Source organism: Rhinoderma darwinii, chromosome 4, assembly GCF_050947455.1.
Source record: "Rhinoderma darwinii isolate aRhiDar2 chromosome 4, aRhiDar2.hap1, whole genome shotgun sequence".
Taxonomy (NCBI): domain Eukaryota; kingdom Metazoa; phylum Chordata; class Amphibia; order Anura; family Rhinodermatidae; genus Rhinoderma; species Rhinoderma darwinii.
In genome coordinates this window covers 359213824-359238664 of record NC_134690.1, presented here as the reverse complement: position 1 = coordinate 359238664, position 24841 = coordinate 359213824, and the positions used below count along the sequence as shown (strand labels likewise).

Genomic DNA, 24841 nt, shown 5'->3' with positions numbered 1-24841 from the left:
TGTGAAAAAACTGTGTGGTCAAAATGCTAACAACAACCATAAATGAATTCCTTGAGGGGTGTAGTTTCCAAAATGGGGTCACTTTTGGTGGGTTTCCATTGCTTTGATACCTCTGAGGCTCTGCAAATGCGACATGGCACCCGAAAACCAATCCAACAAAATCTGGACTCCAACAAACATATAGCGCTCCTTTCCTTCTGAGCCCTCCCATGGGCCCAAATGGCAGTTTATCACCACAAATGGGGTATTGCCACACTAAGGACAAATTGGGCAACAAAATGGGGTATTTTGTTCCCTGTGAAAATAAGAAATTTTGATCACAAATGACATTTTATTGGAAAAAATGACATTTTTTTTCATTTCAGAGCCCAATTCAAATACGTGCTGTGAAAAAACTGTGCGGTCAAAATGGTAACAACAACCCTAAATGAATTCCTTGTGGGGTGTAGTTTCCAAAATGGGGTCACTATTGGGGGATTCCTACTGTTTTGACACCTCAACACCTCTTCAAACCTGGCATGCTGCCTAAAATATATTCTAATAAAAAAAAGAGGACTCAAAATGCACTAGGTGCTTCTTTGCTTCTAGGGCTTGTGTTTTAGTCCACGAGCACAGTAGAGCCACATGTGGGACATTTCTAAAAACTGCAGAATCTGGACAATACATATTTAGTAGTATTTCTCTGGTAAAAACTTCTGTGTTACAGAAAAAAAAATGAATAAAATTGAAATTCAGCAAGAAAAATGAAATTTGCAAATTTCACCTCCACTTTGCTTTAATTCCTGTGAAATGCCTGAAGGGTTAAAAAACTTTCTAACTGCTGTTTTGAATACTTTGAGGGGTCTAGTTTTTAAAATGGGGTGTTTTATCAGGGTTTCTAATACATAGGCCCCACAAAGCCACTTCAGAACTCAAGAGGTACCTTAAAAAAAAAGGCTTTTGAAATTTTCTTAAAAATATGAGAAATTGCTGTTTATGTTCTAAGCCTTGTAACGTCCAAGAAAAATAAAAGAATGTTCAAAAAACGATGCCAATCCAAAGTAGACATATGGGAAATGTGAACTAGTAACTATTTTGGGTGGTATAACCGTCTGTTTTACAAGCAGATGCATTTAAATTCTGAAAAATGCAATTTTTTCAAAATGTTCTCTACATTTTGCAATTTTTCACCAATAAACACTGAATATATCGACCAAATTTTACCACGAACATGAAGCCCAATGTGTCACGAGAAAACAATCTCAGAATCGCTTGGGTAGGTTTAAGCATTCCGACGTTATTACCACATAAAGTGAAATATGTCAGATTTGAAAAATGGGCTCTGAGCCTTAAGGCCAAAACTAGGCTGCGTCCTTAAGGGGTTAAAGAGGCTCTGTCAGCACATTATAAGTGCCCTATCTCCTACATAAGGAGATGGGCGCTATAATGTAGGTGACCGGAATGCTTTTTATTTTAAAAAAACGATCTATTTTTACCACATTATTATCGTTTTAAGATTTATGCTAATGAGTTGCTTAATGCCCAAGTGGGCGTGTTTTTACTTTAGACCAAGTGGGCGTTGTACGACGCTGACCAATCAGCCTCATGCACTCCTCTCCATTCATTTACTCAGCGCATAGGGATCCTGCTAGATCCTTATGTGCTGTCTTATACTAACACATTAACAATACTGAAGTGTTTAGACAGTGAATAGACATTCCACGGGATGTCTATTCACAATCTCTGCACTTCGTTACTGTTTCTATGGTAGTTACAGCAGAGGAGGCGTAATCTCGTTGTAACCTGTCATCTACAGCGTAATCTCGCGAGATCACGCTTCCTCTGCTGTAACTACCACAGACAGAGTAACGAAGTGCAGGGATTGTGAATAGACATCCCGTGGAATATCTATTCACTGTGTAAACACTTCAGTATTGTTAATGTGTTACTATAAGACAGCACATAAGGATCTAGCAGGATCCCTATGCGCTGAGTAAATGAATGGAGAGGAGTCGATGACTCTGATTGGTCAGCGTCATACACTCCCCTGTACAACGCCCACTTGGTCTAAAGTAAAAATACAGTGGTAAAAATAGATCGTTTTTTTAAATAAAAAGCACTTCTGTCACCTACATTATAGCGCCGATCTCCTGTAGGAGATAGGGCACTTATGATGTGGTGACAGAGCCTCTTTAAAGGCAATGTGTCGCTAGAAATTATTTTTTTTTTTCAGTTAAACAATTAGTATTTAATTGATTACACATTGTTTTAATTTTTTTTCACAAGTCAGGAAATATTATAAATTAGATTATAATTTATAACATTTCCATGTGCTGGCCAGTAGAGGGAGCAGTTCCCAAAATTGCAGCATGGTCTCTGTGGTAAAACAACCTCATTGATGTATGCTGCAAATTTGGGGTAGACACACTCTCTTTAGTGTCCTCACACAATCCCCCCTCCCTTCTTCTGGCTGGTGCCTGGAGAAGGAAGGGTTTGAATGTTTTCAAACCTCCTACACTGTGTGCCGCCATTTTCTGAGCGACTGCACAGTGTAGGAGGATTAGATACAGTGCTCAGCAGACAGTAATACACGAACATAATACACACGAACATAAATTACCTGCTCCTGCCGCCGCCTCCGCTGGTCTATGCTTCTCTGCCTTGCGCCTTTGCTTTGTCGAACATATGGCCGGAAGCCGCGACCGGAAGTAGTCATCTTACTGTCCGGCAGCGGCTTCTGGTCCACATGAAAATGGTGCCGGATTTCGCCCTACGAACGAGCTTCGTTTTGGTCTGTGCACCGTTCCCACACAGACGGCGCACGCAACTGCGAATGGAACGGCTCCCGTTCGCATTCTCTATGGGGTTGTAGGTGCCATATTCCATCTCTGTATGTGTCGTTAATTGACACATACAGAGATGAAAAAAAAATGGCAGCCCCCATAGAGAAGTAAAAGTCAGCAAACATAAATAAGTAAAAACATGAGAACACAATTTAATAAAATTTTTTAAAATATTACATTATGATCAAAAAAAATAAAAATTCATGACACCTTCCCTTAAAAGGAAGGGTGTCGCGAAAAAAAATATTTTTATATCAATTTGCTTTTAGTGTTTTATAAAAAAATATTTTATTTATTTGTGTTTGTTTTACTTTTTTTTCTAACTTTTTCTTCACTATGGGGGCTGCCATTTTTTTTTCATCTCTGTATGTGTCGATTAACGACACATACAGAGATGGAATACGGCACATACATCCCCATAGAGAATGCGAACGGGAGCCGTTCGCATTCACTATGGTGTACGCCGTCTGTGTGGGAATGGCGCATGCGCCGCTCCCACACAGTCCAAATGGAAGGTCTTCGGCCGAGCGACATCCGGCGCCATTTTCTTGTGGACCGGAAGCCGCGGTCGGACAGTAAGATGACTACTTCCGGTCGCGGCTTCCGGACTTGTGTTCAGAAGCGAGCGGACGGACCGGAGGGAGCAGCAGGAGCAGGTAAGTTATGTCTGTGTATGTTACCACTGTATGTAAACCTGCTACACTGTGTATTCAGTAAAAAAAATGGCGACACGCAGTGTAGGAGGTTTGAATATTCAATCCCCTCCTTTCTCCTGGCACTAGCCAGGATAAAGCAGGGGGGATTGTTTGAGGACGCTAGAGCGAGTGTGTCTTCTCAAATTTTGCAGCATAAAGCAATGTGGTTGCTTTACCACATGTCAATGCTGCAATTTTTGGAATTGCTCCCTCTAGTGACCAGCACAGGGAAATGATATAAATTAGAATTAAATTTATAATATTTCCTGACTCGTGAAAAAATTTAAAAAATTAGAACAATGTCTAATCATGTATACACTGTTTAACTCAAAAAAATAATTATCATTTTCTAGCGACACATTCCATTTAATTTACCAATTAGACGTCTATGAGGGACAGTGTCAAATGCCAAAAACACTATATCCACAGCGGCCCCTCTGTCTAGGCTTCTGCTCACCTCTTCATAAAAATAAATCAGGTTGGTCTGACAACTTCTGTCCTTCGTAAAACCGTGCTGGCTGTCACTTAGAATACTATTTTTTATCACACAATTCCTCAATAGCCCCTCAAATATTTTCCCCACGATGGATGTTAAGCTTACTGGTCTATAATTACCCGGGGAAGACCTAGAGTCCTTTTTGAAAATAGGCACCACATTCGTCCCTTGGCACTATACCAGTCTCGAGAGAATCTCTAAATATTATGAAAAGGGGGAGAGAAATAACTGAACTAAGCTCCTTAAGAACCTTAGGGTGTAACCCATCTGGTCCCGAGGCCTTGTGTACATTTAATTTAGCTTGGACCATATCTACATTCATCCAATTCAGTATATCAACTGATATATTAACAGCACTGGCACCGGCTACATAAGCTGCTCTTTCTTCTGTTGTATATACAGAGCTAAAGAACCCATTTAGTAACTCTGCCTTCTCTTTATTCCCTGTGATCAACTCCCCATTACCATTATCTAGGGGTCCTACATGTTCGGACCTTTGCTTTTTTGCATTTATATACTTGAAGAATTTTTGGGAATTTGTTTTACTATCCTTGGCCACCTGCCTTTCATTTTGTATTTTTGTTGATTTTATTAAGCTCTTTATAATTTACAAAGGCTACAGCTGTACCCTCAGATTTGTATTTTTCAAATACCCCTTTTTTTTGTCATGTATTGCCCCTTTCACAGACGGTGTAAGCCATGTGGGGTTTAATTTTAGTCGTTTATTCTTGTTACCTATAGGAATAAATTTTGCACTATAATTATAAAACATCTGAGTTCATAACTTAGATGTGATCGATAACAAGTAGATGCTGCGTGTCAGTGCCGCTGACCTGATGGATTCAGGTCTCAGCGCACGATACAACTACTCTGTATACAGAATACAAAGCAGCTGTATCCCAAAAAAAGACTGTTGCTATTATATTACAATGTGTTTTTTGTGCGATTGACCGCATCTTTATAACGTCCGACCGCATGTGGTTAAGACCGCGCTGCAAATGTTGTTGCTGAACTGCTTGTGTTTTTGCTATCAGTTCTGGAATGTCTTGTAATGAACTATATACAGGCAGCACCTAACAAACTTCAACACGGGTGAAAACTATGTCCATAAACTATTTCCTTTAAAAACTGAATTGCAGCATTACAGAGACAAAAAAAATGTATGTAGTTGACCGCATGCGGTTTTCAAACGCAACAAAAACGCATCAATGACGCACCGTGTGGCCTTACCCTAATATGGTAGTTTACCACGGTCTGTTATATTATACTATTATAGGACGTTTCATAAGAATGTAATCATTGCTAATGTGTCATATTTCATAGATAGTATTGGTGAAAAATATGACTTAGCAAAGAATGCTAAAGACATTGTGCGCCCGTCCCTCCAACATCACAACCCGATAACTTGCTCACATGAGCATATAACTCGTCCGTGTGACTTTCACACGGACGCATGTATTTTAATGGGGCCTTTCACATGGCCATTGTTTTAACGGAATGTCTAAAGGGCCAGTGGAAAAAAATAGGATGTCCTATTTTCGTCTGTTTTCACAGATCCCTCAATAAACTCAAGTCTGCCCACCCCCCCCCCCCCAACGATTCTGAGAATGAAGGGGCCGCAGTCCTGATTTAGCGCAGGTTCACAGGTATTCTCTGAACAGCGGCGCCCCAGTAACCCGCTTATACAGGGACTACAGTATGCCCTCATTGATATGCACAGCCGGGTGCTCAGGAATATACGGTGAATGACGCAAGAACTCTCGTTTTCTTTTAATTCCTGAACACAAGTTTTGCCTGGAGTTTTTATTTAAAAGGGGTTATCCGGGAAGTGACCATTTTTTAGTAGGGGCTGCAAATGAAATAAATAAACCAAAAAAAGCAATACTTACCTATCCTTGTGCCCTGTTGATCCAGCGCTAAGGCTCTGGCAGCATTCCAGGTGGTTGTATACATGCACGTAGCATGTTATCAATGCAGCCAATCAGAGGGCTCAGCAGCCATATGTTGTAACTCTGGCATTTAGTCACCACTGAGCCCGGATGAGCCCTCTGATTGGCTGCAGCAGTTACATGCTATATCATGTAAACAAACATCAGGATGCCAGCAGAGCCCAAGCACTGGATCGCCAGGGGCAAGGATAGGTAAGTACTGCTTTTTTGGTTTATTTATTCCATTTGCAGCCCCTACAAAAAAATGGTCACTTCGCGGATAACCCCTTTAATTCTTAGATATATTAGCTGATAATTAGCGGTCATATTAATAACTTCTGTGTTTACTACCACAAAATATTATATAACTTAGAGGCATACGCGCACAAATAAAGGGATTTAAACAATCCCCACATGCCAATCAGTGCTCATCTTCAAGAGGAACATGTCCACAGATGGTAAAGTCAGCAGCAATACGTCTGTACCTAAATCATACAGAGTTAGAAAAAGTTATTCTTCAAGTCAAAATATCATGTACGAATACATAGAAGACTAGTGTGATCAGTAGTAATACTCGCCATAGACGGACATTTAATTTCATATCTGCTGTAATACCTATAGTTTACACTCCCCCACATCTACGCCTGCAGAAAGCTTGGCCTGTTCTGGTTTCTACTGAAGATAAGTGGGGGAAAAGACATGTCGGCAGCCACTCATCTCCCCTCAATAGATATAACACACAACAGGGAAAAACACATCTAAGTCTAGAATAAACATTGTGCTAGCTTTACTGCTGACCCCATATCACTAATGTTCCCTCCCCCAGCCTGTCCTATACATCATACCAATTAAGACCCAGATGTATATTTATGACACACACTGTAACTGAATCTACTGTCAGTGTTTCACCCCATAAATTGGTCACTGACAACTTACTCTCCGTTCACTTGAGTTGTCAGTGCCACACCCCCTCCCTAGTCATCCCATACCCACACAGTACTTTTCCCGGGTGACTGACCAGAGAGAAGTCCGGCCCAGGCCAGTTGAGACGGAATGGGATGTCATCGCTGAGAGCAGGCAGCGTCCTCCCTCCGCTGCACACCCTGAAAACACCGTACAAAACAACCAGGACTGGAGCAGAACCACAAACACACAGTTCTCTCCTAGGCATCCTCTCCCCAGCCGCGGGTACAACTCACACTGTACACAGCCCTGGCCAATCACATAGTGGCACAGTGCACACAGCCGGGGACGCCACGTCTCTTCCGGGATCAGTGAAGCCGGCCAGTGGAGGCGACAACTTAGCACTTCCGGGGTAGAGGAGATACTTTTTTTTTCTTTATCAATAAACTTTATTACACATAACAATGTACATGTTCACATATACGAGTGTGTAGCATAACAGAACAGTTTAGATCTCCACGTTTAACTGAAACTGCCTAAGAACCACAGCACTGCGTTACTTATATTAATGTATTGTGTGTATACAGTTCAAGGGCCCATGGATCAGGTGTTTCTTTTTCTAATAGCAGCCATTTAGGAGAAAAAAGTCTCTAAAGTAGGGGTGATTGCGGCCGCCTTACTGCTTTTTGGGAATGAGAATAACGATGCCATTCAGGAGCCTCATTCATGCAAGCAAAGAAGCCGCTGCCATCCATATGCTTCTCCGTATCCTTGCCCCATCTTCCAAACCAATCCTAATTGACAAGATAGACAGGGCCATATTACGAATCTGTGATGTGGATATACAATACAGCGTATTAATGTCATGATTGGTGGTGGTCCAACTCCTGCCGCCTCCGCTGATTGGTTGTTTCAGTCACAGCGCTGTACATTTGGTTACAACATACAATAATGGCCTTTTGGAATTGGGCTCTTCCAACTTTGTGGGAACAGTTTGGCGTTTATTCCGGTTTCATTGTGACAATGCCCTGAGGTATAATCTAAGTCTAGAAAATAAAAAGGTTTGTTGTGGAAGAAATTGACTAACCTGCACAGAGCTCTGATCTGAACTCTATTGAAAACCAACTACAGGACAGGCCTTATTGCTAGGTGGTAAGGGTATCATTGGGTCCTTTTACCCACCTTGCAGTGTGATGTTTTCCGACCCCATCCTTTCTTTCCGCAGTGGCCATACTTTACATACTAGTGAAAGATGTGGACTATTTGGCATGGGATTTTACCTCGCCAAAATATATGTCATATACACATGCATGTAACATAATATAATGAAATGGATATTTACATACACAGACACCCCACTTCTCTGTCCCCCACTATGCAGTTCAGTCACAGGTTGAATAAGCGCAGCGGAGAAGTGATGTTTCCAGCCCCTCCTGCGTCTCTTTCTCCCCCTCTCTCTGCTAGCACTGTTAGGTCACATTCAGACATGGCGGAATTGCTGTGGAATTCCGCTGCGGACAGTCCACAGTGGAATTCTGCAGCGGACGTTTTTTACATTTGTTTCTATAAATTTTTAGAAAACTTAGTTCAGACGTTGCGGAAAATAACTGTGCTGAATTTTGGCTGCGGTGCAGAATTTTCCCTCCGCAGCATGCTCATTATGTTGCAGAGAAGCAGCGGAATTTCACTGCGGATTTCAGCCTTTGCATTGCAAAGGCTGAAATCTGTGGCAAGTCCGCTGTGATATCTGCAACATCTGAATTACTTGCAAAGTATGAAAATGTTGCTGCAAATTCGCAACGAATCTGCAGCAACATTTTCAGCGGAAAAATTCCGCCACGTCTGGACATGGCCTTAGGCTGGGTTCCCACGTAGCATTAATGCTACGGAATTTCCGCAACGGAATTCTGTGCGGAAACTCCGCAGTATTTACAGTAGAAGCAAAGTGGATGAATATCTCAACCACACTTTGCGGAAAAACCCCCCAGAAAAGTAGAGCGGAAAGTGTTCTATGGTACAACTTTCAATTCCGCAGCATGTCAATTTATGCAGCGGTTTCTGTGCGGAGCAGCTACGTGTTCGGCCCATAGACTTGAATACGGAGCATAAATTCCGCAATAGATTTTGTTTTGTTGCGGTTTGTACTGCATTTACAAGACGAAAACGCCGTAAAAATGCTTGAAATCCGGAAGTGCACATATACTTTGCTCTAATCAACTAAATCCTCAGGTAAAACTGCTGCAGAAAAAACAGCGTTTCTTCAGCAGGTGCAACTTACAGGTGCAATTGTGTGGCTACCCAACACGGTTTTTATGCGTAAACCGACATGTCACTTAATTTTTTCCGCGACGCGGTTTGATAACAGTGGGAGGCGTAATTCACGTAGATTCCAACATGTCCATGCTTTCTCCTCCACCTATTGCTCCACAGAACTTTCCCCTGAACTTTAAACTCCTGAGGTTTAAAACTTTGCAGAGATGTCATGTCACAAGTTTCGCCAACAGCCGGCAAGGGCAGGAGAGCAGCGGGCGATGGGTCTGACAGAGGGGAGAGCAGCGGGCGATGGGTCTGACAGAGGGGAGAGCAGCGGGCGATGGGTCTGACAGAGGGGAGAGCAGCGGGCGATGGGTCTGACAGAGGGGAGAGCAGCGGGTGACGGGTCTGACAGAGGGGAGAGCAGCGGGTGATGTGTCTGACAGAGGGGAGAGCAGCGGGTGATGTGTCTGACAGAGGGGAGAGCAGCGGGTGATGTGTCTGACAGAGGGGAGAGCAGCGTGTGATGTGCCTGACAGAGGGGAGAGCAGCGGGTGATGTGCCTGACAGAGGGGAGAGCAGCGGGTGATGGGTCTGACAGAGGGGCACTTGACACTCTTCTCTCCATCTACAGCCTCAGAGCCACCGTTATACTACTCACTGGATGTGATAGCTGCTTTTATCAGAAGATTCCTACAGAACACCCTGTAACTGCTGGCTGCCACGGACCAAGTGAAAATCATAATTGAGCTGCTGTGGGAGGATACAAAATGGAAGATTCTTGGCAAAGTGGGTAAAATGGGAGGCATGGCACTGCCCAGTGTTTCATTTTATACACGTTTTCCTATGGATGTAACTTCTGCCTCCTGTAATGCAGCCTTGCCCTAACCAGGTCACATTCAGAAGGTCTGTAAATCCCAGCAGACGGCAGCTCTCCTGTGCTAGAAGTTCGGTAATATGATAACTCCCTGGACATTACGCGCCTCCCTGATCCCCCGTGGCCTGTTGCCCTCTTCTGAGACTCTACCAGCAGATGGTATGCCCGGATTATCACCATCTGCTGCAGCTTTTGTTTCCAAGCCTCTGATCTGCTCTTCCGCTTTCTGTCCCCTCGCTGGCCCCGTAGCGTCAGCCGTTGCCAGGCAGCAGTGCAGGAACTACAGATGGTTATGATGGCGACCTCTCACCAGGACTCGGTGCTAGCAACAGCGTGTATTCGCACCCCAGTGAACCCCCGCACCCGAGCGCCCCTCACCCTGTACGAGAGAGAGGAAGAGGAACTGCGGCTCTCCAAGGAGCAACCCGGACTGGTGAGACAGGTCCCGGGGCTCATGTACCCGTCCATAGAGTGTATAACCAGGTGCTTGTGTATGGGGCCAGCACCCGAAACTGGGCGGGGTTAATGCTATGTCCTATGTAACCTATATGTAGGTGTCCTATTATTTTTTTTTTATAAAGCTGATAAATTCAACTTACAACTTACAATTAAACTCTGGGACCACTCATGATATCATTGCTGAGTTCCAGATTTGCTTGCAGCAAATTGAAATCAATTCAAAGTAGAAAACTTCAGCACCCGGAGTGTTTCTGATCGCTGGACTGCCACTACTACTTTATAGCGTGCTAATGGGGCATCCAAGGCTGGATTCACACGTGCCACGTCTTTTTGCGTCACAAATTAGGCCGCAGCGAATCTGACGCAAAATCTGCACGTCTTTCATCTGGGTTTTCATGCAAGTTTTGATGCAGATATGCCGCGGACTTGCTACGAATTTCAACTTTGCAATGCAACTGGTAAAATCGGTGGCAAATTCGCATCAAAATCCGAACGTAAGACATGCAGATTTAGTGGCGGATTCGTTGCTGCAAAATCTGTTGTGGAAAAATTCTTCACGTGTGAGTCCAGGGACTGTCTGGACCAGAAAATATCTGAAAAAAAAAGTTAAAGCGTTTGTCCACTTTTCCTATGTCAGAGCAGGGAGATACCGCCCTGCTCTGTCATAGTATTCAACCATAGCGGTTGCTAGCGGTGCATTGGGGGCCGTGAAGGCTGGAGGCACGGGCCCCCTGATGCCGTGGGCCCAATAGCTGCCGCTATGGCTGCTACAGCGGTAGTTACGCCACTGGGTCCATGGGGACAATAATTGGGGCCTATACATTTACACTCATGTGAAATGAAGGGCACCATATTGGAAACTAGGTTTTCCCATCATTGTCTACTATATAGGGTCCTTTCATTTTATTAGTGAAACTTTGGATCTGATAGGTATTAGGTAGGTGGCAGCCCGAAGGTGAGTTTGGGCCCCTTATTTGCCTGGGCCCCTGACAACAGTTCTACCTCTAGTGCCCTGATGGCTTCCCTTTGATTAGCATACACTCCTCTTCTAAAAGCAGGCAATACTTTTCTTAAAATGCTGGGACCTCGCGGTGGCAGTTCATCATTTTAGCCATTCACTATAGCCCGTTCCTGAAACCCGGAGTCTGCAGCGACGTCTTTTGACGTCGCTGTTGGAAAACCGAAGGCCCTATTTACACGAGTGTGTCTGATTTGCATTCGCCAACATTTCTTATTTTGTGCATATAAATATTCGTGTTGCGTCTGTGTGGCTTCCATGTTTCATCCGTTTTTCTTGTCTGTGTTTTTCCTCTGCAATCACTTCCTGGTTCCACTTTTCTTTTTTTCTCCGCATTTCTTAGGGGCTGTTCACATCTGCGTTGGAGGCTTCATTCAGAGCCTCCATGACGGATTCTGTTATCTTTGCTGGATAAAACGCAGCATGCTGCACTATTATGTCCAGCAAAATGACGGAAACCATGTTGGAGACCGGACGGAACCCATTAAAGTCAATAGGTTCTGTCGAGCACCGATGGTTTCTGTCATTCAACAGATCCCGAGCTTACGATATTTTCGTTGGTTTTGCTCCTATGACGGAGCAGCGCATCGGAAACCTGAACACAGATGTGAACCCGGCCTTAGCAATTCATCAGTAAAAAACAGACAGCAAACAGATGTAACAAAAAATTTAGCATAAAATATATTTTATTGCCCATACATTACATAAAAGACAAAACACCTACACAAATTATGTATCTACACGAACGTAATAACTTGAAGAATTAGATTAACAGATCTAAATAAACAAAAAAATGCAGAAAATCGTTTTTCTCTGTATTCACACGGCAAAACTAAATTACATAAATTACACAGTAATTTGTTCCCCGTAAACTGAAAAGGAAAGTCAAGGCCTCATACAGCCACGTCAATATAAAATAAAAAATGAATGGCTTCTAAAAGGGTGAGAGGAAAGAACCGAAAAAATTTAGTTGGACATTAAACCCTTTTCAGGCTTGATCAATAAGGGGTTAATGAACAAAGTTATTCCAATAACTGTACAAAGAGTTATATATTTGGGGATGACCATTTTTAAGATTTATTGACACTTTAATATGCCCCTGTATTCTCCATTCTGCCACGTGTCAAGCTACAGACCTAGGGTTCGCCTTTCCAACCTCTTTCTTACCCATAGCCACTTCAGTCTTTTTCTCACTAATGGCTTCTTGTGTGCATGCCGACATTTACATTGCCATGTTTAACAGGGTGACCATGACATATATTCTGATACTGAAGGAGAACAATCTTGCAAAATGTTGAACTGCAAGGATTGGATACTGGACAACTCTAAAATCCATCACTCAGACAGAGAGTACTACAGGCAGCTTGAAAGATTAAAAAATGCTCATGTACTCAACATGGAAGAGCTGGAGAAGATGTATGACCATAAACTACACCTGCAAGGAGTCCAGAACACACACCCTGCTGCCAAGAAAGATTACTGGTAAGTACTGAAGGAACTGAGGGCACTACCTGAAGTGTTACCTGCCATGGTGGCGCTGGTTCCTGAGATGGACTTCTAGGACAGCTGTGCTTATTAATTATCCCACTGCCTCTTCCAGCTCCATTGAACATCCAATGGTCCGGAAATATTGCTAATCTGGCATACAATAAAAAATAGTCCCTTACCGGATTAGTAGGAGATTACCAGAAACTCCAGCAGGTAGAAATCAGGTCAGAGGACATTGTTTAGAGTGTTGTGTCAAGTCTCGAATGTCGTGGCCTTGGTGTATATTAGAAGTTGTTGCGTCCCGAGTCTCGTAACATCAGGAAGCATTGAGACTGCTGCCATAGGCAACTACAGCATATACTTTCGGAAAGATCACTACTAGGAGAAGACCACTTCCCAACTAGATCAGATTTTTCTGTAATGGGTTTCAAATCCCTTATATCTTATGATTCACGAGGCCCGTGTAAACTGAAACTGTCACGGGTCTGTAGAGGATGGTGTAAACATTGTGTCACCAAGGGATTTGACGTAGGGCTAAACTAGGAAGCAGAATTTAAGAGAACCCAATGTATTTCCCCTCTAACCCCTATACAGGGACATGGACTTCGCTGCTGGGGAACCCCAGGTCGCTCCCCCAGAGTAGTTAAACTTGGTAACGGCCAACGTAGCACAAAATCAGTAGCGAGTATGCAAGGTCAAGAATAGCAAAATGTCAGGGCAGGCGGCAAGGGTTCATCAAGGGTTACAAGCAAGAGGTTAGGGCAGGCAGCAGACAAGGATAGTCAAAGGTACAGGCAGAGTCGAACACAGGGAAATCCAACAGAGTATAGCATAGGAAATCACTGGACTAGCTAGGATAAAACTAATTTCTCAGGCAAGGTGTAATGGGAAGGGAGGTCCCTTTATACCAAGGGAAAGCTAAGTAGCAGATTTGGCGTGTTCTGACCCTTTAAGACTTAAAGGTTTAGCACACGCAGTAGGAAGGAGGCCGCAAATAGACCTATCAGGAGAAGTTATCCAGTGCTGGCCAGGAACAAGGGGATGCCATGAAGAGGTAAGTATGCGGTGGCAGCAAGGAACGCGAGCAGCGGCCCTTACATTATGTGTGTTTGTTGCTTTCACTATATAGTTATGCACACATCTATCTACTCTATTGCTGAAGCTTCAATACTTGTCCTGTATTATCTGCTTGTCTGCATACAATGTAGATAATAATAATAAATGTGTTTCACAGTTAGATAATCACCTCCTACTACTAAAAATATAGAGCTTGAGAATTATATGTAGCACCTAGTTAACAGTATCTCTGTGTATGCGCATATTTTATCACATGAAGTATTTATTTATTTTTTGTCCATCTGGTAAGTTTTCAGTTATGTTATATCCTTGTCCCGTAAGGTATTTCTTATATGATTTCTTAATTTATAGGTCAGAAAGGGAGCAGAAATCTTCACAGCCCACTGAATGTGAATGTTGCTTTTTAAAGCACAATGTCAGCTCCTCTGGCTCGTCAGTGTCATCCATGGAAGAATTCACTGATGGAGAAGATGACAGTGACACCGAAGATTCTTTATCTGCCAGAGAGAAAATTGGTCAAATGTGGAATGGATTTACTGTTGAAGATTACATAAAGAAAACAGATTTTGGGAAGCAGCAGTCCAAACATAAGACTAGTAAGTGTAAAGAATGGTCACACAAAGTGACTATTCCACAACCATTTGAGATGACAATTAGGGAGTCCAAGAAAAAGGAGATGAATGTGAAGTCAAAATCAGAAATTGAGATGGAAAACAATTTGTTGAAGAAGAGACTTGAAGAAGAGACAGAATGTCAGAAGAAATTTCGAGCAAACCCTGTGCCTGCGTCAGTTTATCTTCCTCTCTACCACGAGATAGTGGAAAGAAATGAGGAAAGACGAAATTTTGTGAAAGAAAGATGCAAGGAGATACTTCTGGCATCTCAAAAACCATTCTTGTTTACTGAGCGAGAAGAGCGCAAGAAGCAAGATAGGAAGATGCAAATGAATGATCTTCCGGATTCAGTTCACAGCTCTAAGCATTTTAAAGCAAAGCCAGTCCCAAAAACTGTTTATGGAACCTCTGTTGATGAAAGGCTAAAAGAAGAAGAACTATATAGGGAGATTAGGATACATATGAGATCTCAAGAACTTCTGCACAGCTCTTCCTATCCTACCAGCACATTGGCCTGTAGTACTAATTCAAGAAGTAGAAAAACAAGATGTCAAGAAACTAAAAAGGAACAAAGTCATAGGCCAAAAATCAATACGCAGATACCTGATTTTAAAGAACTACATGAAAATCAACAGAAACGCCTCTTACATAATAAAGACACAAAACATGTTACCATTTGTGACCCCTTTTATTTACGTACCTCCAATATTCCATCGCACAAGGGCAAAATCCTGAAAGACATTGAAACCGATGAAGAAATTCTCAAGGAGACTCGATGGCCATATAAATCTTCCAGGATCCAGTCATGGAAACATCCTGAAGGATTATGTCCACGTGAAGAGGCTTCAGATGTCACCCCAAGATCCACAGAGTCTTCTAAAAGGAGAGAGCAGGCTATTAGGTAACTGTAGTGGAACATCATTATATGTGGCGCAATTGCTTTGAGAAACCTTAAACCCATAATGTTTTGCTTCAGCCGTTATCATCTGTGCATTTACAATGGTGGTCATGTTTCTGTAAGTGGTGTTCCCATGCCTATGACATAACTAAGCGATGCATTGAGTCTATGATTAGGATTCAAGACCTAATAAGAGATTTGGTAGGACGCAATGCCAAATTGGAACCCTAACCGAATGACTGATCCAAACCCAGTAGTGGTCATTCATTCAGACCAAAGCCTAGATTCCATGCATCCTTAGTAGATTACATTCCTAATTGTCCTCCCTTTATTAGAGTAGCTGTAGGTTAGGAAAAAGCATCTCTGTCCTTGTTAGAGCCTCGTCCTTGCAGAACCCAACCTTAGATATTACATCAATTTTCAGACCACTTGTGTTTCCACCCAGGAAGTCTATTGAAGACAAATTAAAACAGGAAGAAGAGGAGAAAAAAAGACAAACAAGAAAGAGAGCGAGAGGGAAAATCCTGAAGAAACATATAAGTAGGAAAGCTAAAGCTATTCACCCAGACCAAACCCCAAAGTCACATATTAAATTAAAAGAGTTGAGGTAATAATTTCTAGACAGTAGACGTAACTTTATGCCATAGATAGTTTTTTAGACCGGAGTGTTACTTGTGAAGGTACACTAGATTAGAAACTTAGATTAGTAATGATAAATTACCATGAGTTTCAATGGTATATAAATCTTGTTCATAATGTAATAAGTTATTCAACTTTCTTGTATGCTTTATTAATATTTACACAATTGCAAACCATTTTATTTATTCCTCCAATACATCTAAAATGAAAAATGAAGCAATTTTGCAATTGGTCTTGATTAAAAGTGTCCTATCGTTTTGTTTCTACAGCTCCTATACAAGCCTACACGTCTCCATAGTAACAGACTACAAACGAACCCTGTGTAGTCTGATCCTGCAGTCATACTTTCTCCTATCTGTCCCCTACTTTTTACTAACATACCAAAGTAGTGGCATGTGTGACATGTGTTTTTCACGCACTCGCAAAGCACATCTTTTTTTATTTTTCAATGGAATTGATGCGCAAATCACGCACAGCACACGAATGAGCATCCGTGTGCTGTGCATGATTTTCACGCACCCATTGACTTCAATGTGTGTGTAGGTGCACGAAAAACGCATCAATATAGGATATGCAGTGAGTGTCACGCAATGGACACACGCTGCATGAAAACTCCTACATGTGTGAATGGCCCCATTGAAATCAATGGGTCCGTGTGCTATGCGTGATTTTCACGCACAGCACATGGATGAGTTTTACGCTCATCAGAATGAGCCCTTAGGGCAATAAAAAAAAATTGATTTCAAAGGTGCATGTAGCCTTTAACCCCTTCCTGACCCCTTTTTGACGTTCATGTAAGTCACAGTTGGAATTGGGGGTAGGGTGGGCATGGAGTATATATTACAGCCGACACTTCGCTGTAATAGCCAGGCCGTGTAACCACTTAGATTCTGCGGTTAATAGCGACCGTGGCATCTAAGTTGTTAGAAAGAGGGGCCCCTCTCATTCCATCGCCTCACCTCTGTGACGCGATCGCAGAAAACGAATGGATTGTCATAGCAGCCAGGGGCCTAATGAACGCCCCCAGGTCTGGTACGTAGCTTTTCCTATTAAGCCCTGCTCAAGACCATTAAAAGTACCATACATTGCAATACATAAATATAGTGTTTAGTACGAATGATCTAACAATTGCTTGTTCATGTCCCCTAGTGGAACTAGAAGAATATATGTCAAAATAAATGTAAGAATATTTTGAACAATAATTAAAAAAATATATATTAAAAGCTCAAAAAAAGTTTTCTAATTTTTAAAATAAAATAATGGAAACAATAAAAAATAGTCATAATTGGTATTGGCCTGCCTGCAAAAGTTTGAACGATTAAAATATAAAGTTATTTATCCCGCAGACTGAATGGCGAAAAAATTCTGTTCTCTGGTCACCTTGGGTCCCCCAAAACATGGAGTATAAAGTGATAAAAATGTCGTAAGTGCCCTAAAATAGTGCCAATAAAAACTACATATAACTGCGCAAAAAACAAGCCCTCACATATCTCCATCAATGGGAAGATAAAAAAGTTATGGGTCTTGGAATATGGCGACACAAAACAAGTTGTTTTTTGTAACAAATTAGTTTTTATTTTGTAAAAGTACTAAAACATAAAAATAAACTATATATTTGGTGTCACCATAATCATATTAACCCACAGAATGAAGTTACCATTTATTTTTACCGCAAAGGGGACACCATAAAAAGTAAATCCAAAAAGCAATAAGAAACTTCTGTCTTTTTTCCATTCTACCCAACAAAATAATTTGTAAAAGTTTCTCAGCAAAAAATCCCTTATACAGCTTTGCCAATGGAAAAATAAAAAAATCATGACTTGTAGAAGGCATAGAAAATAAAATAAATTAATTAATGGCTGTGGCGGGAAAAGGTGAAGATTCCTCACTTCATTTAAGATCTCTGCATTGTGGCAGTAGATGAAAACATTATTGTTTACATCCAGAGGCAAAAAAATTTGTACCCAGTTTAGACAATTCTCTTTGAGTTTAGCAGCACTGGCACCAGACAGATAAATTTTACCTACACGGATACATTGTAGCAAACTATCAGGACAGGAGAGAGATTTGTGTATTGTGGATAACCTAGACACGACACATTGTAACCTCGTCAGCTGTGAACAGTACTAGGTGTGTACAGTTTTCAACCTCTGGATGAAAACTATAATGTGCTTATTCATTCCATTACTTTGAACAACTGACAAACTATTGATAATTAGGTATTTCCAGAATAAATTTAGTAAATCAAAAATAACCTGTTTATAAGATTCTCAAATGTAAATTTTTATTTGACTTCATTGTACATTAAGGAGCCAAATTCTCACAGGAGCCAGCAATTTCGAAAAAAGTGCATAGTGGTTTTCCAACGGCTTCCTTGCCGGGGCAGCTGCCTGGTATAAATCTTGGGTATCATGAATGCAGCACTTGTGTTGTGCTCTCATCATGACCGTGGTGGCTTCCGCTCCGTGTTTGTGCAACGTGTAAGGATAACCTGTCACAAGGAAGCAAAGCCTTCAGAAATGTTACAGTGCCACAGCTATTGCTACATAGAACACCATGCACTGCAGTTCAGCTAAAATATGTAAAGAAGAACCTGATGACATTATCTGATGTGAAAGGAATCAGGAAAACCACTGACACGTTGGATGTTATTCTGTGATATAAAAATAATACTTTGCTACCTTTACATTTATACAACAGGAAAAGTGAACAACGGAGGGCAAAAGAGTACATGCAAGAGCTGGGTGCAATGAAAGAAAGGGTCTCCCAGACGCCGCTCTTATTAGAGAGGGCCACTCAGGTTTGTACATTGTAATTTTTTTTAGATAGATTCGTTTGTGAGGGTTTGTGTAGTATTTGATCAGTGGTTAAAAGACCATTGTGCGGAAAAGATCTACACACGGTGGTTAGTTCGTAAGCATCTGGTGTACCTGAACGGCTTAAAGGTGACCCCCATAGGTGACCAGCAGCCAACATTTTCGAAGATAGAAGCTAGGTGGTTTGAAAGACCAAGATGCAGAAGTTCTCCAGGGTGCCTGAAATCCCTGGGGATGGAATTCCACTGGTTGATAGCACTTTGCATGTACTTCACTTGCACTCTTTGAACGCACTCACCTATATTTTCCCGGGACATCATGCTTAAGCAAATATTGAGTAATTTTTGTAATTCTGGTTGGATATCCAGGCTGTTATGACAAGGCGCACATTCCTTTTTTTTTGTCACAAGAATTTCTAATGGCACGGTGCCCTTTTGGGTGTCCCTCCTGAGGATCTTTGGAGGAGGGGAAGGAGTGTGGCCATCATGTTCCTTCCACAGGGAGCCAAAGCTAGACTATTGAGTTTTGGGGAATGTGTGGACAGCAAACTATGCAACTTCCGGACCACAGACGGGTTCACCCTAAAGTTTGGTGAAGGGGAGCCACTGGTCCTTCAAGAGAACCTTTCACCTGCCCATACATGTGCAGCTAAGTGCAGCACGTAATAGGCAGTGCTGCACAAACCCTGTCTCACTATAACAAAAATCCTATCTTTCTCCGTTATTTAGATATCTGTGCCGTTATATTTGGCACCCGGTATTTAAATAACCCCCTGAACTGTCAATGGGGCGTGTAATTGGCAAGCGGGCATGTAACATCGCTGTAACACTGTCCAATCGGCTTCGGAACAGAAGAGGAGAAGAAAAATGTGCGCACGCACACTCTCACTCTTCAGCTCTTGGCAGACAAGGACGACAAGACTGTGATCTCTCTGCGCATGCACAGGCTTTTCTCTCTCCAGCTCTTGCTATGACACTGTCCGTAGCTGATTGGACAGTGTCGCAGCGATGTTACACGCCCCCTTGCCAATTACACGCCCCCTTGACAGTTCAGGGGGTTATTTAAATATCGGGCGCCAAATATAACGGCACCGATATCTAAATAATGTAGAAAAATAGGAAAAAAATGTATAGTGGGACAGGTGTTTGTACAGCTCTGCCTATTACATTCTGCACTCAGCTGCACATGTATGGGCAGGTGACAGGTTATTTTTAAAGCACGTACTCAGATTTTAAAAAAAGAAACGAAAATCACGGTGTACTTTTCATTCTAGGAAAATCTAACTGGAAAAAGTTATGAACAACATGTTTAAGTCATGAACAACAGTAGTGCTGTTTCTGCAAGGAAGCAGCCATGTTTTCTTAAAATCTAGAGTCCTGCTACCAGGACTCTAGATTATAGACAATCTAGGCCACCTCCAAGCCCTGTGTTGTAGGCAGTAAGATGGTGAGCAATGCTTTATGGATTTAAGTTTTTTTTTGTTTTACAGAAAAATGCTCGTCTGTGTGCTGAGAAGCATTACTCTAATGTGCTCAGGGATCTCGGTTTATGTGATGATTTTGTGTCAGCGAAAGGGAAAACTGCAGCTCTACGAGGCCCTGAGCATACAAAGGAGGGCATGTTCTGCTTAGATGATGAAGAGAGGTAATTCCTGATAATATAGTTACAAATCTGTACTCACCGTCTGTTTTACGAGAGCCTGTGCCAGATATTCCATATATAGAATGCAGGCTGTAGTAAACAGCCTGTATTCTGCTCATAGACTTTCAGGGCCGTAGAAGGGGTTTGATTTACTCATAGCTTCACTGCTTTATTATCAGATCACTTCTTCCCATGAAGGTGATTATGATAATACAATGCTTATAGGAATGAAGAATGCATATTAAAACATGAGAATATAGCATAAGTCAGGTAACAATTTTTTTTTAATTTTTTCTTTGCAGATTCAGTTATTTCTACATATTTTGTCATTTGCTTTAAAATAAAGGGGGCCTGTCTCAATTCCTCTGTAGAATGGCTCTGCAGGGTTAGCTACCTTTCCAGCAGAGAGTGAGATGAAGAATGCATTAGGCACTGTATACAAATCAGATAGGGTATGGTCAGGACCCCTTAAAGGGGTTTTCTAGTCAATAAAAATTGATGGCCTAGCTGATGAGTCGGGGTCCGACTCTGTGGCCCTTTCAAAACAGCTGATCGGTGGGGGCCCGGGAGACAGACCTCGACCCATCAGCTATTGATGGCCCATCCTGAGGATAGGCCATACATTTTTATTGGTTGGAAAATCCCTTTAATTTTTGAGAATTGTGCATTTGACTTCTCTCCAAATTCTGTCTCTTTATCTTTAAAGGCGCTCTGAAGGAACAATGGAAATAGAGGATTTACAAGAAGATGACGAGATCCAGAGAGATCAGTCTGGGGATGAGCAATATGGACAGTACAGTACGGACGATGATCAAATTGAAGATGAGATGTAATCAGTTACATCTTACCTGGTGCAGTGCTTGTTACCAGATAGTATTGTGTTTCCAGTAACGTTCTACTACAACATTAGTCCACAAACATTTAATTATGACCGGTAAATTTTAATCTCATGGAATCACACAAACCCCTCTGATACCACTTATCTCAGAGGATATAAATCTATTCTTTTTTTTTTTCCCCTAAAAAAGGAAGACATTTGGGGCGATACAATCTAGATATTGAATTGTCGACACACCCTTCTGAAAATATTAGAAATTGACGAAAACTTTCTAATATCTATGGCCAAGTGTAGACTGTGCTGTATGGCAGACGTACATACCATTATTCCTGTGAAAGTATGCCAATGTATCTGGTAGGATTTTTTACAGGTTCAAGCTGCAGAGGCGACAAGGCTTCTTTACAGTGAGAACTGTGAATTTATGGAATAGCCTACCGCAGGAGCTGGTCACAGCAGGGACAGTAGATGGCTTTAAAAAAGGGTTAGATAATTTCCTAGAACAAAAAAATATTTGCTCCTATGTGTAGAAATTTTTCCGTTCCCTTTTCCCTTCCCTTGGTTGAACTTGATGGACATGTGTCTTTTTTCAGCCGTACTAACTATGTAACTATGTAACTATTATGAAGAAAAAATTAACTGTTCAGGTGGGAATAACCCTTTAATGCAATTGGCCAGTAGGTCCATGTCATGAAAGAACACTGTTGGTTTCAGCAAAGTATGGGATCCTTTGCGAAAGGATTTCCTGATCTAACATGGCGGAATCAGATATTGGCATTAAATATATGGCTCATGCACAGAGTTCTAATACGACAATGTGCCTAATCTCTCCCCTATTTTTATTATTAGTGTTGAGAAAATTTTGAATTTACTTTTTTTTTTTTTCTGTTTTGCAATATTGTAGTTTATCATTTAAATGTAATATATAAAATGATTGCATTTTATTTAATAATTGTACTTTATTAACTGAAAATGTTTGGATCAAATATATATTTTCTAGATTTTAAAACCTGTTGTGTATTATTTCTGTAATGGCCACTGCCCGCACCTGCCACTGTGTAGTCACCAGTTTGCGGCTTCTAGCTCCCGGGCGGTGCCGCATCTCCCTTCTGCTCTACACTGTTGGGAGCCTTCACCACCACCGTTCTCCTCATGCTGACCCTTCTCTTCAAGGGCCGGCGTGTGCCAATTTCTAGCCAGCTTTTCTGGGTATAAAAGGGTTCCCTCTACTATGCTTTATGCCTGAGCAATTGGGTAAATTTGTCTAGCTTGCTAGTTCAGCTCTCCTGTGTTTTTTATTGGATTTACTGTTGAACCTGCTTAAATTTGACCATCACTGTCTGCCCCCTGCCGTGACCTTTTGCCTGTTTACTTAGACGATCGTCTGCTGCCTGCCTTGACCTTTGGTTTTGAAATCATGCTAAACGTCTGCAGTCTGCCTGACCTACGTGAATACCGGACCCTGCATCTTGTCTCCTGTTATTATACCTCGCCTGTTTACTTCGGCTGTTGCCAAAAGGGGCTATTCTGGGGGTAGAGACCTGGGGATACTAGCAGCCAAATCCATATCTCCATATGTAGGTTAAAAGGTGAACACCTAGCGATCCCTTAGACTTCGCTCCCTTGTCAAATCCGTTGGGTCCACACCATCCTCTGTAGGTGACAGTCGCTACTTACATGGGCCCCATAACAATTGCTCTATTATTTTAGCCACTTTATATATTAGGGAATTATGGGAAATTCTCTAATATACATTTAGGTCCAGAATTATTTGGACAGTGACACAATCTTCATGATTTGGGCTCTGTATGTCACCACATTGGATTTGAAATGAAACAACTGAGATGCAATTGAAGTGTAGACTTTCAGGTTTAATTCAAGGTGTTAAACAAAAATATCCTGTGAAACGTTTAGGAATTGCAACCATTTTTTCTACACAGCCTCCGCATTTCAGGGGCTCAAAAGTAATTGGACAAATTAACATTACCATAAATAAAATATATATATATTTTTTAATACTTTGTAGAGAATCCTTTGCAGGCAATGACTACCTGAAGTCTGGAACCCATGGACAATGCTAAACGCTGGATGTCCTCCTTTGTGATGCTTTGCCCGGCCTTTACTGCAGCTGTCTTCAGTTGTTGCTTGTTTGTGGGTCTTCCTGTCTTAAAGAGGCTCTGTCACCAGATTTTGCAACCCCTATCTGCTATTGCAGCAGATAGGCGCTGCAATGTAGATTACAGTAACGTTTTTATTTTAAAAAAACGAGCATTTTTGGCCAAGTTATGACCATTTTTGTAGTTATGCAAATGAGGCTTGCAAAAGTCCAAGTGGGTGTGTTTAAAAGTAAAAGTCCAAGTGGGCGTGTATTATGTGCGTACATCGGGGCGTTTTTAATACTTTTACTAGCTGGGCACTCTGACGAGAAGTATCATCCACTTCTCTTCAGAACGCCCAGCTTCTGCCAGATCACGCTGTGACGTCACTCACAGGTCCTGCATCGTGTCAGACGAGCGAGGACACATCGGCACCAGAGGCTACAGTTGATTCTGCAGCAGCATCGGCGTTAGCAGGTAAGTCGATGTAGCTACTTACCTGCAAACGCTGATGCTGCAGAATCAACTGTAGCCTCTGGTGCCGGTGTCCTCACTCGTCTGACACGATGCAGGACCTGTGAGTGACGTCACAGCGTGATCTGGCAGAAGCTGGGCGTTCTGAAGAGAAGTGGATGATACTTCTCATCAGAACGCCCAGCTAGTAAAAGTATTAAAAACGCCCCGATGTACGCACATAATACACGCCCACTTGGACTTTTACTTTAAACACGCCCACTTGGACTTTTGCAAGCCTCATTTGCATAACTACAAAAATGGTCATAACTTGGCCAAAAATGCTCGTTTTTTAAAAATAAAAACGTTACTGTAATCTACATTGCAGCGCCTATCTGCTGCAATAGCAGATAGGGGTTGCAAAATCTGGTGACAGAGCCTCTTTAAGTTTTGTCTTAAGCTAGTGAAATGCAGCTCGATCGGGTTGAGATCTGGTGATTGACTTGGCCATTGCAGAATATTCCACTTCTTTGCCTTAAAAATTCCTGGGTTGCTTTTGCAGTATGTTTTGGGTCATTGTCATCACTGTGAAGCGACGTCCAATCAACCTTGCTGCATTTGGTTGAATCTGAGCAGAAAGTATATCCCTGAACACTTCAGAATTCATCCGGCTGCTTCTGTCTTCAGTCACATCAGCAATAAACACTAGTGACCCAGTGCCTTTGGCAGCCATGCATGCCCATGCCATCACACATGAGCCGTTCCAAGCCTTCTCCATACTTTCTTCCTCCCATCATTCTGGTACAGGTTGATCTTCGCTTCATGCTGTTCCA

The 24841-nt window shown here is 42.0% G+C and overlaps 2 protein-coding genes across 2 annotated transcripts in view; one reads left to right on the top strand and one right to left on the bottom strand.

Annotated features, from left to right (window-relative positions):
* Window positions 1–7235, bottom strand: part of ERLEC1 (endoplasmic reticulum lectin 1) — a 42410-nt gene extending 35175 nt beyond the window's left edge. Inside the window, exon 1 of the mRNA XM_075863011.1 lies at window positions 6960–7235. Within this exon, the coding sequence (XP_075719126.1) occupies window positions 6960–7112 (153 nt within the window). The 5' untranslated portion in view covers window positions 7113–7235. The remainder of the gene's footprint in view (window positions 1–6959) is intronic.
* A 2505-nt stretch (window positions 7236–9740) lies between these two features.
* On the top strand, window positions 9741–22358 carry FAM161A (FAM161 centrosomal protein A). The gene is made up of 6 exons (XM_075863010.1): window positions 9741–10407; window positions 12695–12933; window positions 14368–15531; window positions 18868–18967; window positions 20473–20627; window positions 21331–22358. Exons 1-6 carry the CDS (start codon window positions 10261–10263, stop codon window positions 21455–21457), a joined length of 1932 nt encoding a protein of 643 aa, XP_075719125.1. The 5' UTR covers window positions 9741–10260; the 3' UTR covers window positions 21458–22358.
* Window positions 22359–24841: the final 2483 nt, after the last annotated feature.

Excerpts from the sequence above, each read along its gene's own strand:
- FAM161A (XM_075863010.1), top strand. The coding sequence starts at position 10,261 with ATGGTTATGATGGCGACCTCTCACCAGGACTCGGTGCTAGCAACAGCG. Across the intron at positions 10,408-12,694 it reads CCAAGGAGCAACCCGGACTG|GGTGACCATGACATATATTC; the intron begins GTGAGACAGGTC and ends CATGTTTAACAG. Across the intron at positions 15,532-18,867 it reads AGGAGAGAGCAGGCTATTAG|GAAAAGTGAACAACGGAGGG; the intron begins GTAACTGTAGTG and ends TTTATACAACAG.